The sequence below is a fragment of the Hypanus sabinus genome, chromosome 12 (assembly GCF_030144855.1).
Source record: "Hypanus sabinus isolate sHypSab1 chromosome 12, sHypSab1.hap1, whole genome shotgun sequence".
Taxonomy (NCBI): domain Eukaryota; kingdom Metazoa; phylum Chordata; class Chondrichthyes; order Myliobatiformes; family Dasyatidae; genus Hypanus; species Hypanus sabinus.
This window is the reverse complement of record NC_082717.1, coordinates 35,191,037-35,210,647: the sequence shown is the minus strand read 5'-3', so window position 1 is coordinate 35,210,647 and position 19,611 is coordinate 35,191,037. Positions and strand designations below refer to the sequence as shown.

Here is a 19,611-nt window from a genome sequence, read left to right as displayed (position 1 = left end):
TGGGGCAATGCAGCAGAAGGAAGGTTAGGTTGTCATGGGACACACACATTATTGTGCACTCACAGGGCACACTCTTATTACCATGGACCTACATTTTGATTCATGGTTCCAAAAGGAGATTGACAACATCACACAGACTCCTGAAGTAGAAATCTCACAAGGACCACTGCAGCACTCACAATAGGAAGAGCCCAGTTAAACTTGTGTATGGCTTGATCCCTTCCTCCCACACTGTACACACAAGACTGAATGTATATGGATTGGGACAAAGGCTAGTATGGTTGCTGTTGACTTCACTTAAACATTCTAATGTAACATTTAGTCATAGGGTCCTACAACACAGAAACAGGCTCTTAGATGGCTAACTCTTTCTGACAATCCAGACAATCTGCTCTAATTGCTTTGGGGTACCATAAAATTTGAATTTTTGTGTATGCTTTCTCTTTTTAGAATCCTGTCTACCTTTCTCTCCTAATTTTAACTTACAAGAAGATTCCCTCTCCAGAAATTGCTCCATAAATTTCTGTAACATATATTAGCAGGAAATGAGGCGGCCTTAACTTCTACCCCAATGTAATAAGTCAATTGAATGGTTACCTTGTAAGATAGATTCTTGACCTCAGTATCAACTTCAGTAAGATCTTGTACATTATTGGCTACTGGCACTGCACTTCCTCTGTAGCTGTTGCACTTTATTCTGCATTCTGTTATTGCTTTACTCTGGACTATCTCAATGCCTTGTGTAATGACTTGATCCGTACTCAAGAAGCTTTTCACTGTTCCTCAGTACAGGTGACAATAATAAACCAATTGTTACTAATGTATGCCACACCTGAACACTGAATTCATCAAGCAACAGCCACGATGTTAATGCATGGTCAGGTTAAATTTGGTTGCCTTTCTCAGTGCCTCCCTTGAATCAATGCCAGTTTCCATCTTACTTGGCAAGCAGTGGATTTCTATATCCATTGAATATTCCCAAGACTAAAGCTACAGGTTGCCCACAGTACCATGTAACTATATCACAAACATAAATAGACATAAAAGTCAAGGCTAATTTTTAAGCTGCCAACTTCTGAAGATTTGTCAAATTGTAAGCTCTGGAGAAACTGAGTTGGCACATATAAAATTATGACCATTAAAAATGACTCGTACTTCAAACCCACGTAAATATTTGAAACTGTGGTATTGTGGTCATTTGTTTTAGGAATTGCAATAAGAATCAAAATAGTCTGCAATATCAAATCAAAATGAAACACAGCCAATGCCAATAAGAAACGCTTGGCAAACCTTCACATATCTAGATGTAAATGCATCGGGTGGGATAATAACACAATTTATGCAAATATTCACAGTCTTCCATCTTATGACCATTTACTTAATAGACTGTATCAATATGAGATTACTCTGACTTTTCACTACTAAGCATTTTTTTTATCAACTTCTATCAGTAACGTTAACAAAAATGCTGATAATTTTCTGCGCGACATTAATAGAAGACAGGTGTGAACTAACTTTGCAATGCATTGTGGAAGAAGTAACCATAGGAGTCCATGCCAGCAAAATCAGAGAAAAATATGGTCAGCATCTCCTGCAAGTTCTTCGCAGAAGCCACAGAGGAAATGTTTTCTGATAGAAAAATAATTTACTTTTGACCACTCACTGGCCTGGTTTCTTTGGGAAATGACCTCCATGTGGACAGCTGTCAGAAGCACCACCATTCAAGAAGGAAGTTGTTTATCTTCAAGACATTCCGATTTCCACAAAAAGGCTATGTCAATAGTTTCTGTTGCATCAGTATTTGCTTGGGCAAAATATTCTCTTCCTTCCCAGTGTCCCTGGGAAATGTAAAAGGAGGACAATCTGTTCCCAATCTTTTTGTCAAATTAACTGTAAATACGCCAGCTGTGTGGATGCAAACTTCTTCAGACTTTTGCTCTCCCATCCTCTAAAATTCTTCACCATTAAGAAATTCCTAATTCTTTTCCCTTGCAACTTCTCAATTTCACATTTTCTACTGAGCATGAAATGCAAACGGCAAATGTTTACAGATTCTGTGATGACCAGCCTGGCTATCAATCATAAGCATTATCACAGATGTTCATAATGGATGCCTGATAGGATTTGAAGTTTGCAGGTTTCACTTAACAAGAACCAACTTGGGAATTGGTTATTGATTCAAAGCCTGGGCTTTGCTACAGTGAGAATGTTGTTTTGAAGGTAAAGTGAAACTCCTTGTAAATTACTTCCCCACACAACCAAACATTACAAAAGAATGTAGAGAAATTCAATTGGCTCATTGTTTCCATTTTACTGATTTTGATAATCTTCGATTTGCTATAATTTTCACATATCTCTTTCCATTTTCATCAAGCTTCAGCCTGATTTATTTTACTTTCTCAGTTGCAATTTTACTGTTTATGTATGTAAAAGTGAAATATGAATTTCTAAATACAGTGTGATATATTAAAGGTGCAACATCAGGCAGAAATCTACACCCATCTTCAATTTATTCTAGTGCTTAGGATTTCACTCACTCAACAGCCCACGTACAATACACAAAAGGTCCCTGCTGGCACTGCAGCAGCAGAACGGTATACAGTGTAGTACAGTGCTTTTATTCCTGGATAATTACTGGTTATATTGTTAGACCAATAATCCAGAGTTCTGAGAACAGTGAAAGTGAGAGTGAAAGTGAAAATACAGAGAGGTGAAATATGAATTCTCTGAAGAAGGAGGAAATTGAGAAACTGGCAACAGCAGTCATGATTTTGAAGCTCTTAGCCTGTAATTTGAAAAAAAAACCAAATAGTGTGTTGAAGTCGTTGAGGAAGGAAACCTTCTGTTCCTATTCAATCTGGCTAGGTGTAAATCCTGCCTCAAACCAATTTTTTAACCAAACTATGATCTACAATATATATGCAACTGTTAGTGTTTTTCTCGACATTCTCTATACTGTACCTTATTTGGCTTTAGCCAACTACCGTAGGCAAGATCTACAGTCTTGTAGTTAATTTTATAATAGCTAAAACATTATCTGTTTAAGAACAGAGTGCTCATTTCAGATTATTCAACAGCTCATTCCGTCCTATACCTTAATTGGTACATTTACATGAAAGTAACAAAAATATCACAGGACTGTGGCAGTAAACAATATTATGTCTACATTGCAATTGTGACTGTAACAACTTGGTTGTCTTACTCTCTGCTGTTCCTCTCTATGTAATCTAAATTTAATCCCAAAATTCAGTGAAAAAGCCACTATTGACTCAATCAACTAAATGATTGTGTCATTAATGTGCACAAAATTTTCACCCAATTTATGCTTGGAAATGTGTTGTCCAGAGTATATGTTGTACAGTAAAATGTCAATGCATCGGCTCCGATCACATGATTTTTTTTTCCTTTTGAAAGGTCTGATTATAAAATCTTAAAGGCTGATTGTGTAGCAAATTCAGAGATGGTGTTCAGTGGCAGCTGTCATTCACCTCTATAAATGGTCAATCCAGTGTCATCAGATCTTTAAGTTCAGCCAGAATGTGGCACATCAACTTCTGATATTTCACCAAACCAGGTAGTGTTTCTTCCCTGAACAGAGTGCTGCACAGATGAATGAATGATTCCCAAGTCCGGCATCACCCATGTTTTCCCTGGATCTGTGGATCTGAAGCCATCTCATTTACCAGGAAAACGGCACTGCAGAGTTAAGCATGCATGAGAAAAGCTACTGAGACTTCGACCATTTCTCCCTCTCCTCTGCCTTGCGTGGGATATGGAGACAGAAGGTCAATATATTTTCAGAAATTGCTTGGAAATACTTAGCTGGTCAGGCAGTGGCTGGTTTATACTTGAATCTTTTTATTCACCTAAGTTACTGAAGGTCGGTTTCTGAGAGGCAAGTATTCGGTACAAGGTTTACCGGGTATTTTCCAAAGTACTACTTTTCACCTTTAATAATTAACACAATGTTAATATAATGATAAAGGATTTTGTGGGGCATGTAACCAATTGTAGATTTCACAAAATAATAATAATTTGGCAGGTGGGTGGGAACCGAAGGTGAAGTAGATACACAAGTAGTGTACTGTATAGTGAGACTAGGAGGAAGTATAGGCAGGTTATATGGCAAAATTGTAGCCAGTGAGATGAGCTGAAGTGTAACAAGGGGGAAAAATCAAAAAAGGTGACAAATACAGGACTGCAGGTGTTATATTTGAATGCACGCAGTATTAGGAATAAGGTAGATGATCTTGTAGCGCAGTTAGTGATTGGCAGGTTTGATGTTGTGGGCATCACTGAGTCACGGCTGAAAGAAGACCAACCATAGTTGGGAGCTTAACATCCAAGGGTACCCCTTGTATTGAAAGGACAGTCGGGTAGGCAGAGGGGGTGGGGTGACTCTGATGGAAAAAAATGAAATCAAATCCTGAGAACAAGGTGGCATCGGATTGGAAGAAGTAGAATCCCTGTGGAGTAGAGCTAAGAAACTGCAAGGGTAAAAACATTGTGATAGGAGTTGTATAATAGGCCTCCAAATAGTAGACAGGATGTGAGATACAAATTACAACGGGTAATAGAAAGGGCATGTAAAATGGGCAATGTTACAATAGTGATGGGGATTTCAATATGGAGGTAGAATGGGAAAATCTGGTTGGTGCTGATTTTGGATCCCAAGAGATAGAAACTGAAGAATGTCAATAAGGTGACTTTTTAGAGTAGCTTGTGGTTGATCTCACTAAGGGATCAGCTGTTCTACATTGGGTGTTGTGTAATGAACTGGCTATGGTTAGGGAACTTGAGGTAAAAGACCTCTTAGGAGACAGTGATCAAAATATGATAAAGCTCACCCTGCAATTTGAGACTGAGAAGTTAAAGTCCATTATATCAGTATTACAGTGCGGTAAAGGGATCTACTGAGACATGAGAGAGGAGCTGGCCAAAATATATTGGAAGGGGACACTAGCAGGGATGACAGCAGGGCAGCAGCAATGGCTGGGGATTCTGGGGGCAATTCAGGATAGATACAGCCCAAAGATGAAGAAGTATTGTAAAGGGAGGCTGAAGCAACCGTGGTGGAGAATGGAAGCTAAAGACACCATAAAAGGAAAAGAGAGGGTATATAATATAGCAAAGATTAGTGAGAAGTTGGAGGATTGGGAAGCTTATAAAACCAAAAGAAGGCAACTAAAATAGCCAAAAGGAGAGAAAAGGTTAAATATAATGGTAAGCTAACCAGTAATAATAAAGAGGAAACAAAAAGTTTTTCAGATACATAAAGTATAAAAGAGGGGTGAGGGTAGATAATGGACTGCTGGAAAACTATGCTGGAGAGGTAGTAAAGGGGACAGGGGAATAGCTGATAAACTGAGTAAGTATTTTGCATCAGTCTTCACTGTGGAAGTCACTAGCCAGAAATTCAAGAGCGTCAGGTGGCAGAAGTGAGTGTATTATTATTATTATTGCTATTATTAAGGAGAAGACGCTTGGAAAGCTGAAAGTAATGAAGGTCACTAAGATCAGATGGACTACAGCCCAAGGTTCTGAAAGGCATATCTGAAAAGATTATGGAGGCATTAGTAAAGATCTTTCAAGGATCATTAAGTTCTGGAATGGTGCCGGAGGACTGGAAAATTGCACATGTCGCTCTGCTCTTTAAGTTCAAGAGTGTCAGGGATCAGAAGTGTGTGAAATTGCCATTCCTACCTTCCTAGGACGAAGGTTCTTGGGAAACTGAATGGTCTGAAGGTACAGTATATTAAATAAGTCACCTGGATCAGATGGTGTACACCCCAGGGTTCTGAAAGAGGTGGCTGAAGAGATCGTGGAGGCATTAGTAATGATCTTACAACAATCACTAGATTCTGGAGTGGGGTTGGAAGGCTGGAAAATTACCATTGTCATTCCACTCTTCAAGAAGAGAGAGAGCCTGAAGAAAGGAAATAATAGGTCAGTTAATCTCAGCTCAGAGGTTGAGATGATGCTGTCATCCTCTATTAAGGATGAGGTTTGAGCTACTTGGAGGCATATAATAGGCTTGGTTTCCTTAAGAGGAAATCTTGTCCGCCAAATCTGTTGGAATTCTTTGAGGAAATAGCAGGCATGATAGACAAAGGAGAGTCAGTGGTTGTTGTCCACTTGGATTTTCAGAAGGCATTTGATAAGGTGCCACACATGAGGCTGCTTAACAAGATAAATTCCTTTGGCTTTACAGGCAAGATATTGGCAATGATAGAGGAATGGCTGACAGGCAGGAGGCAACAAGTGGGAAGAAAAGGGGCCTTTTCTGTTTGGGTACCAGTGGCTAGTGGTGGTCCTCAGGGAATTAGTATTGGGACCGCCACTTGTCACATTGTTTGTCAATGATTTGGATAATGGAATTGAAGGCTTTGTGACAAAGTTTGTGGATGACACGAAGATAGGTGGAGGGATAGGTAATGCTGAGGGAGCAATGTGATTGCAGCAGGACCTAGACAAGTGCAGGGAGAATGGACAAAAGAGTGGCAGATGGACTATCATGTAGGGAAGTGTATGATCATGTACTTTAGTAGAAGGATTAAAAGTGTAGACCTTTTTAAAATGGTGCAAAGCGACTTTGGAATCCTTTTGTAGGATTCCATAAAAATTAACTTGAAGGTTTGGTTGATAGTTAGGCAGGCAAGTGCAATGTTGGCAATCATTTCGAGAGTATAAAAGCAAGGATGAGTCATTGTCAATAAGCCATTGGCCAGACCACAGTTGGAGTCCCGTGAGCAGGTTTGAACCCCTTATCTCAGAAAGGATGTGCAGTTGAGGTTCATGAGAATGATTCCAGGAATGAAAGGATTAATGTATGAGCAGCATTTGATGGCTCTGGGCCTGTGCTCACTGGAGTTTAGAAGAACGAGGGGGAATCTCATTGAGATCTATTAAATATTGAAAGGCCGTGGTAGATTGGAAGTGGAGAGGATGTTTCCTAGAGTGGGTGGGTCTAGGAGCAGCCTCAGAACAGAAGCATGTCCATTTAGAACAGGGGTAAGGAGGAATTTCTTCACAGACTGTGGTGAATCTGTGGAATTCATTGTCACAGATAGTTGTGGAAACCAAGTCAATGAGCTTATTAAGTTGAAAGGTTCTTGTGTAGATAGGGCATTGAAGGTTACAGAGAGAAGGCAGAAGAAAGGGGCTGAGAGGGATAATAAATCAGTCATGTCGGATTGGTGGAGCAGACTCGATGGGCCGCATTCTGCTCCTATGTCTTATGGTCTATTAATCTGAAACATGTTTGTCGTCTCTGTAGTGAGGGCAGCTAGATTTTAATTCAACTTAATTACTCTGATATTATTTTGATTCTTATCTCCGACTTTTTATTTTGGAAGTTAAACTCTCCCAATTTTAGCATTTTCACTTAAGTATTAAGTCATCATATTTAATATTATTATAGTTAAGCCAAATTGCAAAGGTTAAACAAAAGTTTAAAAAAATCAAAGCTCAGTAGAACATTAATTTTTCATTCATTGATTGACCCTAGCTACCAGCAATAAAGTTGTCACTGGAAAATAACAGAGGTAAAGCAGGTAAAGAACATGCGCAATCCTACTACAGTTTTCTTGTTAGTTAAGAAGTAAGTTTACAAATGTTAGTACAAAAAGCTAGTACCGGTCAAGTAAAGAGAAAGCTGTGGAAAGAAAGGACCAAAAGGCATAGTCAAAAAGAAAAGTATTGATGACCTCTGGAAAGTGGATAGGAAGTGCCTAAGTTGAGAGAATTTGGTCTGAAGATTCTTTTGCTCAGAATATGCAGGATTAAATCTGGAATTTACTCCAGTCAAGTGTAAGGTATTGTACTTTGGGAGTTCAAAGGTAAAGGGCCAATAATTAATGGACCCTAAGCAGTGTTAATGTATAGAGGAATCTCTGAGCTCCCAAAAAGCCCATCGTTCCCAGAAAGTATCTGTGCACATTGGTAAGGTGATAAAAGATAATCAGGGCACAGGGTTCAAGAGTCAAGAAGTTACAATGCAGCTTTATATAACATTATAAAGAGGGTGCAGAAGAGATTTTCCAGGATGCTGTCTGGATTAGAGGGCATATCCTTGTGTTTCTTTTTCCTGGAGCAACAGTGGGTAAGGGAAGACCTGATATAAGTTTATAAGAAGATGAGAGGCATAGCTAGACAGCCAGTATTTTTTTTCCAGAACTGCAATGCCTAATACTAGGGGGAAAATAGTTAAGGGGATAAATTCAGAGAAATGCAGGTCAAGCAGTTGTTTATGAGAATGATGGATGCCCGGAGCTGGTAGTGGAGGTGTTGAACAGGCTCTCAGGCACATGAAAATGCAGAGAATGGAGGGATATTGACTGTGTAGGGAGAAGGGATTAGATAGTTACATATTTTATTACTAGGTTTAGTAGTTTGGTATACAATTGTGGGCTGAATGGCCTGTGGCTATACCGTGCTGTTCTGAGTTCTATGTTCTTTGTAGCTTTTACAATTTTTAATTCTGTATTGTATTGTTTTATCTTGTTCAACTTCAATGCACTGTGTAATGATTTGATCTGTATGAACAGAATGCAAGACAAACTTTTTCACTGCATTTTGGTATGTGTAACAATAACAAAACAAATACCAATACTAATATCAATGCAATGTGGCACACTTGTACTGCTTTCTAGTGTTAGAATGGTAAACATCTTCAAATGCAACCATCATTAAAAATATTGTTCAATTTTTCAGTTTCCCTGGATCTTCACAGGAAACCCAAATGCTCTTTAGCAATATCACACAACTGCAACCTGAGAATCCAGCTCTAAGGAGCAATGGTGAATAACTGGAGCTGCAATTAGAGCAGAGAGGTTTTGTGTTCCCATAGCCAATAATACTGTCTAAGGAACAACAGTCAAGTTTGCCTAGGAGGAGGGTACTTAAGACCTGAAATTCTTTGCTATCTTTGAGCCATCTGGCAAGCCAGCAATGTCAGCAAATCTTCATGCCAAGCTCACCTTATGCTCTGGGTGAAAACACACACACACACAATATGAAATAATTGCCCTCATAATACAGAATTTAGTTGGTTTTCCTAATGCAACAGTGAGCAACATACTGTGACTTAGCAGAGATCAGTAGCGAGTCTGTAATGACCCAGGGGTGGGAAGCTGAGAATAAGAGTAACCTTTACTTGAGTAGAGAGAGCAGTCTGGCCTTGTGTAAGCCTGTTATCGGGAAGGTACAGACAATCTGGTGAAGCACAGTCTGTGCAGACATTGCTCCTCAGTGAAGTACAGCTGACTGTGGCTCCCTGGATAGAAAACAACATAGTGAATGTTCCCTTCTGTCTCTCTAAATTGTGCTGGCTGTTAAATGCAAATGACGCATTCATTGCATATGTGATAATTAAATGAATACCAATTTGAATCTCCTTCCATACACCTCTGGGTCACTGATGTCTATGCTTCATTTCCATGCCCTCCACCAAAAGGAGGGTTAGCTATTACTGCAGACTCACTAGAAGGAAGTTATAAATCCCGGAATGCAGCTGAAGGTGTAAGGAAGGCCCAGTGATAGGTTTATATGGTAGGTAGAGGAAGAGAAGAAGCTGCAGGTTCTTCTTTGGAATCAGGCCCCTGCTATCTAGAACGACCTCCTTCACAGAGCTCTCTGAAGTTGCTAACAGGGGCATATGTGGGGACCATTTTCAATAGATGGGGCAGGATATGCTTGAGTTTGTTTGTGAGACGGTATACCCATTCTACCAATGACAGTTTGCTCATCCTTCCATTGAAGTTCAAGATTTCAGCAGAGGTTGCATAAGTTGCATCTTTCCAGTGCCATGAGGTGCCTTCAGTAGGTAGTCGAGCTCTCAGAAGTCGATAGGAGAGCAGTGGACTGTAAATAAAAAGTCCTATAACTCTACTTGAATCACAAACCCACTGCCTCTTCACCCACATCTGGTGAGGTGGAGGACGTGCAAGGGAATCTCAGAAGATGCTGCTGGTATGATTGCCTTCAAGAGGGAACACAAGTACCACAGAGGGAACCCCTGCTGTCCACTGACGGAAAGTCATCACCATGTTCCCCCTCAGCCTGCCTCCTCCAAATGCTAAATAACTGCTCCCCAAATGACTCCATCCATCCAGAGAAACAGTGGGCATGACCTGTACAGCGAATAACATGCAGTGAACTGCATCTTACCTTTTTCAATTTCACTAAAACATCTGATTCCATCGATCAGAAGGCACATCCTCCTCAAATTTGGCTGCCCACATAAATTTGTTTCCACATTACGTGCATTCTGGGATGGCACATAGGGCATGATACTAACAAGCTGATCTAACATAGAACCGTTCTCAGCAGAAACAAAGCAGTGTTATTGACGTGCATCATCAATGAACAGAGAGGACTTCTCATATCACGGGAAGTGATGCGGGAAGCCTGGTCTACTTAACACAACACTTAGTAAACACAGACATCAGTAAGGAAATTCACTGCTGCCCTCATTGTGGTGCTACGGTCTGTAGTCCAACTGTGGAAAAGGGTTCTTGAAGTTCAAAGTTCATAGTTAAAAGTAAAATTTATTATCAGAGTGCATATATGTCACCACTTCCAACCCTGATTCTTTGTCCTGCAAATCTATAGAATGGTAACTAAACACAGGATCAATGAAAGAGCAAATAGAGCACAGAAGACAACAAGCTGTGCAAATGCAGATACAAATAAACAGCAATTGCGAGAACATAAAATAACAAGATAAAGGGTCCTTAAAGTGAGTTGCTAGTTGTGGGAACATCTCAATAGATGAGTGTAGTCATCCTCTTTTGTTCAAGAGCCTGATGGTTAACAGGTAGTAACTGTTCTTGAACCTGATGGTGCGAATCCTGAGGCACTTATACCTTCTACCTGATGGCAGCAGCGAGAAAAGAGTATGGCCTGGATGGATGTTCTTCCCTACAACAGTGCTTCATGCAGATGTGCTCAACAGCAGGGAGGGCTTTATCCGTGATGCACTGGTTCAAATCCACTACCTTTTGTTGGATTTTCTGTACAAAGGCATTGGTGCTCCCATACCAGGTTGTAATGCATAAGAACATAAACAGAAGCAGAAGTAGGCCATTTGGCCCATCAAGCCTGCTCCACCATTCAATAAGATCATGGCTGATCTGGCCATGGACTCACCTCAGCCTACTTGCCTTTTCCCCATTATCTTTCATTCCATAATGCAGCCAGTCAATACGCTTTCCACCACACATCTCGAAGTTTGTCAAGGTTTTTGATGTCATGCAGAATCTCCACAGACTCCTAAAGAAGTAGAGGCACTGTCATGCTTTCTTTGCAGTTACTTTTATAGGATGGGTCCAGGACAAGTCCTCTGAGATAGCAACACCCAGGAATTTAAAGTTACCAATCCTCTCCACCTATGAACCTCCAGTGATACTGGCTTATGGACCTCTGGTTTCCTTCTCCTGAAGTCTTGAATCAGTTTCCTGGTTTTACTGACATTAAGTGAGAGGCTGTTGTTATGACACCACTCAGCCAAATTTTCAATCTCCCTCCTGTATGCCCACAAAAGTCAACAGTAAACATAAATAAGGTGTTGGAAATGCAGTTGGCCACACAGTTACTGCTATAAAGTGAGTAGAGTAGAGGGCTAAGCATACATCCCTGTGCTAATCCTGTGATGATGCAGATTGTGGAGGAGATCTTCTTGCCAATCGGTACCAATCGGGGTCTGCAAGTGAGGAAGTCCAGGATCCAACTGAACAAAGGATTGAATATCACAGCCTAACATCTCACGATCTACCGGGCAGCAGTGATCTTGTTCCTACTGGGATGAAAACCAAAAATTTTTAGAATAGAAGTCCTCCTTGGCCTTGCCCAAACCTTTAAGGTATGAGATGTTTGCAATAATATGCTCAGAGTGAGCCGAAGTGACATGAGGCGTTCACTGATTCAGCAGGCTGTGTTGCTGAAATGCTAGACTAGCTTACTATTAAGTTCATTCTGTGAAGATGGAGGGTCCTGCGTGGCAGTGAACACGTTTGTATGTGACTGACCCTTCCAACAGCAAGGGAAGCTTTCATAAAAGATGCTGTACAAGTAAACAAGACAGAGCAGAATCTAAGCCAAAATTTTTTAATGCAAGCAAAAATCCTGTTAGGAAGTTCGGGTCTAATCAAAAAATTGGTTCAATTTTTCTCCAGGTTAAATCTATTTTTATCTGAACACCACTTTTTTTCAACATTATATGCAAGCACGTCTAGGCCATGGTCTCTCAGATAAAAGCATGTTTTGCATAGTCTTGTAGTCTGTTAACACACAAAAGAGCTAATTGAATAAGGCATTGCTGGGCTGTCGGTGCCCATGAAAGTGTGCGCCAATAACAGTGGGTGCCTTCAGGAGAAGAGCAGGGAAAAAATGAGCTTGAGAAATAAAACTACACATTATATCAACCATCCATTATCCTCCATATAATTAACATCTTTGCTGCATTATTCTCTGTATAATTACATCCGAAAAGGCTAAAAAAATTTGAACCTTTAATTTGGAAACATATGCTTCAAGGAACACTGCAAACTAAAAATCGAAATTAGGTTAATTACTGCTGCATAATTTATACTTAAAATCTACCCCATGAAGTCTATTGGGCACCAGAGTATCATAGTGGTAGGCGCGATGTTATTACAGTTCAGAGTGTATGAGTTCATGTACGACCTCCCCTTGAAATGTGAGGGATTTCTTTCGGTCCTCTAGTTTTCTCCCACAGGTCAAAGACATACTGGGTAAGTTAACTGGTCATTGTCAATTGTTTTACAACTATTCCGGTTAATTCAGAGGGTTGCTGGGTAGTACGGCTTGAAGGGCTGGAAAAGCCTATTCTGCACTGTATTTTTAAATAAATACTAAAGAGAAAAAACATTTTCAATGAACACTTTTCAAATAGTAAATAATGTGCTGCCAATGACAACAACACCAATTCACTTATAAAATTCAAAACATACAGTGAAAACGGGTCTTTGAGAAAGACTGAATCAAACTTTCTTCATGGTAATGATTTTCCAACAATGACATAGAGTAGAAAATTCCTCCCCGGCAATGAAATAAGAATACCATGCGTGTTCAGAATCTGATAAATATCCAACTATTCAAATATTAACACAGCTCGCCTACTATCTTCAGTTATCTATATATGGATTTTTTTTAAAAACAGAACTACAAATTGAGTGCTACCCTCATTAGAAATGATAACGAGCATATTAGTCCACAAGGGACTGGATCCAACAGCATAGCATTGAAAATTAAATCCTTTGTTGACCGAGGTTGGAGTCACCAGCAAGAATGGGCACTCAAGCAAATTAAAGTCACCAGCCAAGGAACCCGCAGGCATTGGGTCAATGCTCTGTCCCTACTTAAACAATGGTGGGGGATTGTATTGCAGACAATAAGGACCTGCAAAGAGGATTTAATATTGTGTTGAATCCATTTCATGAAGAAAAAAGTTCAAAGTAAGTTTAATATCAAAGTGCGTACACATGTCAGCATATACAACCATGAGATTCATTTTCTTCTGGGCATACTCAATAAATCCATATTAAAATAATAATCACAATTGAATCAATGAAAGATTACACCAACTTGGGTGTTCAACCAGTGTGCAAAAGTGAACAAACTGTGCAGATACAAAAAGAAAGAAATAATAATATTAAATAATTACGCAATAAATATCAAGGACATGAGATGAACAGCCTTTGAAAGAGTCCAAAGGCTGTGCAAACATTTCAGTGACGGCTCAAATGAAGTTGAGTGTAGTTAGCCCTTTGTGTCCAAGAGCTTGATGGTTGAGGGGTAATAACTGTTCCTGAACCTGGTGATGTGAGTCCTAAGGCTCCTGTACCTTCTTCCTGAATGGCAGCAGTGAGAGAAAGCGTGACATGGGTGGTGGAAGTCCCTGTTGATGGGTGCTGCTTTCCTGCAACAATGCTTCGTGTAGATGTGCTCAATGCTGGGCTGGGCTTTACCCGTGATGGACTGCTTTTTGTAGGACTTTCCATATAAGGACATGGATGTTTCCATACCAGACTGTGATGCAGCCACTCTGTGACATACAGATGCTTGCCAAAGTTTTAGATGTTATGCTGAATCTTCACAAATTCCTGTGGAAGTAGAGGTGCTCTCTGAAATGATAACACAGGAATTTAAAGATGCTGACCCTCTCCACCTCCGATCCTCTGATGAGGACTGGCTCATGGACCTCTGGTTTCCTCCTCCTGAAGTCAATAATCTAATGGTTTCACAGTTCCAATGCAGTGCATTTCTGAAATTATTGGCTATTTCTTAAGCAATGCATGTTAAATACTTTTGGAGTTAAAAGATCCTTCCAGCCAAGAATAAAGACACGCCCTACCTCCATTTAACAGACATTTATAGTCACACTTAGTACATATTGTAAAAACATGTTTCACTTGCTTTTCTAATAGAGGGAAAATAAAGGGCATACTTAATTATATTCTTTGAATGTGGTTGATTCCTGATGGCTCTCACTACACACCCATTTCTTGACATAGCTGCCGAGATCAGACGGGATTGCCGTATGTACAGAGAGCATACTGCAACTCCAGGACCATTCACTGGAAATTAAACAAAAGCTCCTCTACTGGGTAATCACATGAAATTACATGAGAAGCTGTTAAGTTTTCTAGTGTTCTGGAGCTTTTTCATCTCTCAAAGTTCAACAAGCTAATTAAACAACAATTTACCTAATTGCTGCAGGGTTAACGGCTGCCGTGTACACAGTTAATGGCAGGACCCAAAAGAGCGCCGATGTAGAGGGTCTCGGGATACAGGCCCTGAGCTCCCTGAAAGGTGCACATGAAGGCATGCTCGGCTTTATTCATCACAGCACTGAGTTCAAGAGTCAAGACGTTGTCTCACAGCTTTATAACTGCATTCCGTTATGGTCACCCCCTTATTGGTAGGATGTGGAGGCTTTGCAAAGTGTGGAGAAGAGGTTTACCCAGTAGGCTGTCTAGATAAAGAGTATGATGAGAAATTGGACAAACTTGCATTGTTTTATTTGAAGTGGTGGAAACTGAGGGGAGACCTAATAAAGGCTTAAAGGAATATCAGAGGCGTGGATATAGTAGGTAGCCAGTATCATTTACCCAGGGTTGAAATGTCTAATACTACAGGGTATGTATTTAAGGAGAGGTATTACATTCAAAGGAGATGTATAGGACTAGTTTTGTTTTTGCACTCAGTAACTGGAAGATTCCTAAATGCACTGCTTGGGTAGTAGCAGAGACAAGTACATTAGGGACATTTAAAAGGCTTTTAGATCGGCACATACATAAGTAGAAAGTAGAGAGATATTAACTTGTGTAGTTTAGTTCAGTACTTAAATACCAGTTTAGTGAGTTTGATGTAACACCATGAGCCGAAAGGCTTGTTCCTCTGGTACAGTGTTTTATGTTCTATTTATGCTCCAAATCAATTTGAAGTAATCTAGTTGGTAATAGGTTTTCAAGCAACTCTATTGATAAGAAGTTTCATTCACATTTGTGCAATCCATTTGAAAATTTACGCCACCAGTCAGGATGGCAGAACTGTCAGCTGTGCCTAATTTTAACAAAAGACAAAATAGCCGCTGGCATGCGTGAGCTGATGTCAACGAAAAATTTCATTTTTAGGGCAGAATGAACTGAGAAGAACATGGCTCTGCTTTTAATAGCATGACTCCATTTTCACCACATCTCTAGAACACTTAACAAGAACACCTTCATTTACGCTGCGCTTCCCAATGAAATGTAATTCAAGATTAAGCAATCACATTCTGGATTGGCTCCAGTTCCATCCTCTGAATTAAGGTAGATTAAGGCAGATGGCTGAACAGGGAGAGAAATACATTTGGTGAGCAAATTGGTGAAGCTGATGTAGGTGGTGGAAGGAACATTGGTGAGTAAACAAATAGCCCCTGCCTGCCCTTGTACTCTTTTCCAGTTCTATCATTTCCTGGGATGTCAGCTCCCATCCATTTCTGGTCACGGATCATCCAAAAACTAAACTGCTCCATCAACACGACCAATACTTCAATAGCCAAAACCTAAGCTCTAGAATTCCCTTCACAGACCTCCCCACTTTTTCTATGCGTCTCATAACACTCACTCAAGCTTATCTCTTTAATCGAGATTTGCTAATCTGCTTTAACATTACAAGTAGCTTGGTCAAATTTTGTTTGATGATGACCCCATGACATACCCTTGGGGAGTTTTATAACAGTAAACTTCTATATTAATACAAACAGCTGGTATTTACAAAAGTACAGTAGAATAATCTTTTTTTTTCTGGTCTAACATTCTTCCTCAGGGAAGGAAGAACAGTGAGGAATCCCTTATGCACAAGGTGATGGGTAGAGCTGATTTGAAAACTAGGTGACCACGGGGTAACTGGTCACCAGTAATGGGGCAAAAGGTGATGCAATTAGAAACGGTGAAGTGGAAACACATTACAAAAAAAGCATGTGAGAAACAACCTGACTGACACAAATCAGATTGCTTTTCCGAGATCTCAGCTGACACAATGCAAGGCTCCTCCTACCCAATACATCTTACAAAATTTTTGAACCAGAATTGGGACACCATATGTTAAACGCTTTAAGGTCACCAGGTGAAAATCTTAAGCTAGCAAAGGTAGAAAAAGATGAACCACATTTTTAAGGTGACCTTGTAAAGAAATCCCCATTACGTAATTCACAAATCATTGTGTCACAGATACATAGAGTACTGCAGCAAAGAAGCAGACCTGTTGGCTCATCTAGTTCATACCAACCTGAACATCTGACTAGTTCCATCTACCTGCACCCAGAGCAGATCTCTTCAAACCTCTTCTATCTATGAGCCTATCCAAGTATCTCTTAAAAGTTACAATTGAACCTATATCCACCACTTCAGTTGGCAGCTCATTCCACACTCTCACCACATTCTGAGTGAAGTTTTCTATTTTACCTTTCACCCTAAAGCTTTGACCTCTAGTTTTGGGTCTCAGCCAATCTCAGGGGAAATAGGCTGCTTGCATTCACCTTCTCAACAAACCTCATAATTTTGTACAACTTTAAAAGATCTCCCTTCATTCTCCTATGCTCCAGGGAATAAAGACCGATTCAACCATACACTATAACTCATCTCCTCAAGTCTTTGTAAATTTTCTCTTTACTATTTTAATCTTATTAATACCTTTGTATGGACAGGTGACCGGAACTGCTCAGTTCAGCCTCACCAACATCAGTACAACATGCCAACTCCTGTACTCAGTGTCCCGATTTATAAAGCCCAATGTGCCAAAAGCTCTCTTTATAACTCTATCTATCTGTGATGCCACTTTGGAGGAATTATGGACCTGTATTCACCAGTTTTAAAACATTTAAAATATCTGAGATACAGAATAAAAATTTGCTCAGGAAATTTATGTTGAACAGGTAAATAAATAAACACATATTTTAAAAAAAATTACACTTTTTGACACGTGCAGTCGATGTGGCTTCACATTACAGAAAATCGTAATATGAATGGTTTTCTAGGAATGCAACACTCTGTGATCTGCATCTGCAGTAGAATTGTGGTTTGAAACGAAGGGAAGGTGGGCAGGTTTTATGATGTACACTGCAACATGTTCTAACATAATTTCAGAATGTATGAATAGATTTGCAGTTAAACCTTGAAAGAGCCTGTCCTGGTATCTTTGGCTCCCCACCCAACCCTACATCACTTCAATAATATTAAAAATTAGAATTGCCCAAAATGAATATATGTACAGTTATCAGAGTGCACATATTGGTTATCAGCAATTGGACTTCCAAAGGATTTTCCTTTTATGAATAAGTGAATACATTTCCAATAACAGATGTTTTAAATAGCTTTTGTAACTTGAGGGTTAATTATGACACAGCCAGTTCTCCAACAAGATGAAGGTGAGCATTCACCCCTGAACGATAGACTGAAATACATTTGATTTACTTCATCCATGCTGCTGTTGGCACTCTGGCAGTACATCTCTGAAAAAGCCCATTTCTCACTCTAACCCCGCCTCTTCTTTCTTTGCGATAAAGCAGACAGCTCAACAGCTGTTATATATAGCACTACACTCACTTTTACTAAGCAATACTAAAAGCAGGAGAAAATATGACACATGATTTTGACTAATAAATGAAGTTCCCCGTGACTCTTTTTGGAAAAGGACTGTTATCAAAGAGATTGTTAATCCCGTGGGGAGTATTGGAATAAAATTATATGAGAAACCATTGATTCCGATTTAAAATCCCTTTTAAATCACAGGATAGCAAACTGGCCATTACCAGCCCAAACAAAGCACTGTCTTTATTCACAATGCACATAACTTTCAGGTAAGCTCAGTCATACCCAATTTTACACATTTCTAAAATTTTTGATTGTCTCTGTGGCTTGATTTACATTAAAGCATGTAAAACATACACCGTGGTCCATCTCATCAGGCAACCTGGTGATGGTCATCAAACCAGCCCCGCTCTCTCACATTTACTGTTTGCTCTTACCTGAAGCAGTGTCCCGTGGATCTGGTTCTGTCGTATACATGGATCTGTGGGAGCAGGTAAGGTTTCCATCAAGGACTGTGCCATTGGAAGAATTCGATCAACTGCCACGAAGGGAACGAGGGCGAGAGCAGCCATCTCACGGGATCGAAGTACAGGCGAGTGGCCACATCTGCAAGAAAAAGACAATCTTACAGACCTGTTGTGAAACATGGACATTGTGTCTCATCTTGCACCAAGTATGAATGTTTCTTAGCACAACTGGGATGATTGGGGAACAAATACTTTTGAATGCCAGAACCTCGTAAATTTTCACGGAGCTTGTTCATCGGTTATGATTTCCAGCAGCACTTGTTTCATCATGTGTCCCTGTGAGCAGCCTGTAGATCAGAGGATCCCCTGATACACAGCTGCCCATATTGAACCATGACGAGGATCCTGGCATCCTTCTACAGACCTACTTTATAAATTTACAGTCAGGCAGTTCAGCCTCAACACAACCATCTCAAGTGCAACATGAATTGGCAGCATCTCTCCAATCATGCAGGAAATGTCATGTGGGGGAGGCCCCTACCTCCGCCTGGTTTTGTTTGCCAGGTTCTGGTGATGAGGCATTTTGGCAAAGGATTTTGACAATTGGCTTCAGAAACCGTCCCACAGAACCAATCACGTTCTTCTCCATGCTGATCACTGCCTGCTGGACTTGTGGTCAAAGGTGCTTCTCTGAAGGAAATTCTCTATGAATATCGGGCTGTGTGGCAAAATCCAGCTGCATGGATTTCCCAGGAAAAGACCCAGCTCATTGGTCAGAACGCCAGGGACAGTAGAAACTCAGCACTTGGTACGAGAGCAACACTGGGTTTACGTTTCTCTCAGTTCTATATTGCAACCCATTGGATGTGCTCCACCATGACCCACAGATGAAGTAGAAGTTGACTGCCAAAGTAGAGCACTGGGGTATGGGCCACACCTAACCACGTACACAACACCAAATGCACTTCACACCCGATAACCAAGTTCTTGCCTATGATCGAGAGGAACCATCACTCTCAAATTCCTGATTTTTATTGATTGCTCAATAC

General features: G+C 40.2%; 1 protein-coding gene across 3 annotated transcripts in view; it reads right to left on the bottom strand.

Moving 5' to 3' along the window:
* The window catches only part of LOC132402765 (thyroid adenoma-associated protein homolog), a 440,832-nt gene that overhangs the window by 184,465 nt on the left and 236,756 nt on the right, over positions 1-19,611 (bottom strand). For all 3 annotated transcript variants that reach the window (XM_059985752.1, XM_059985753.1, XM_059985754.1), the window contains one exon: positions 18,533-18,701. In XM_059985752.1, coding sequence (XP_059841735.1) covers positions 18,533-18,701 — 169 coding nt within the window. The remainder of the gene's footprint in view (positions 1-18,532; positions 18,702-19,611) is intronic.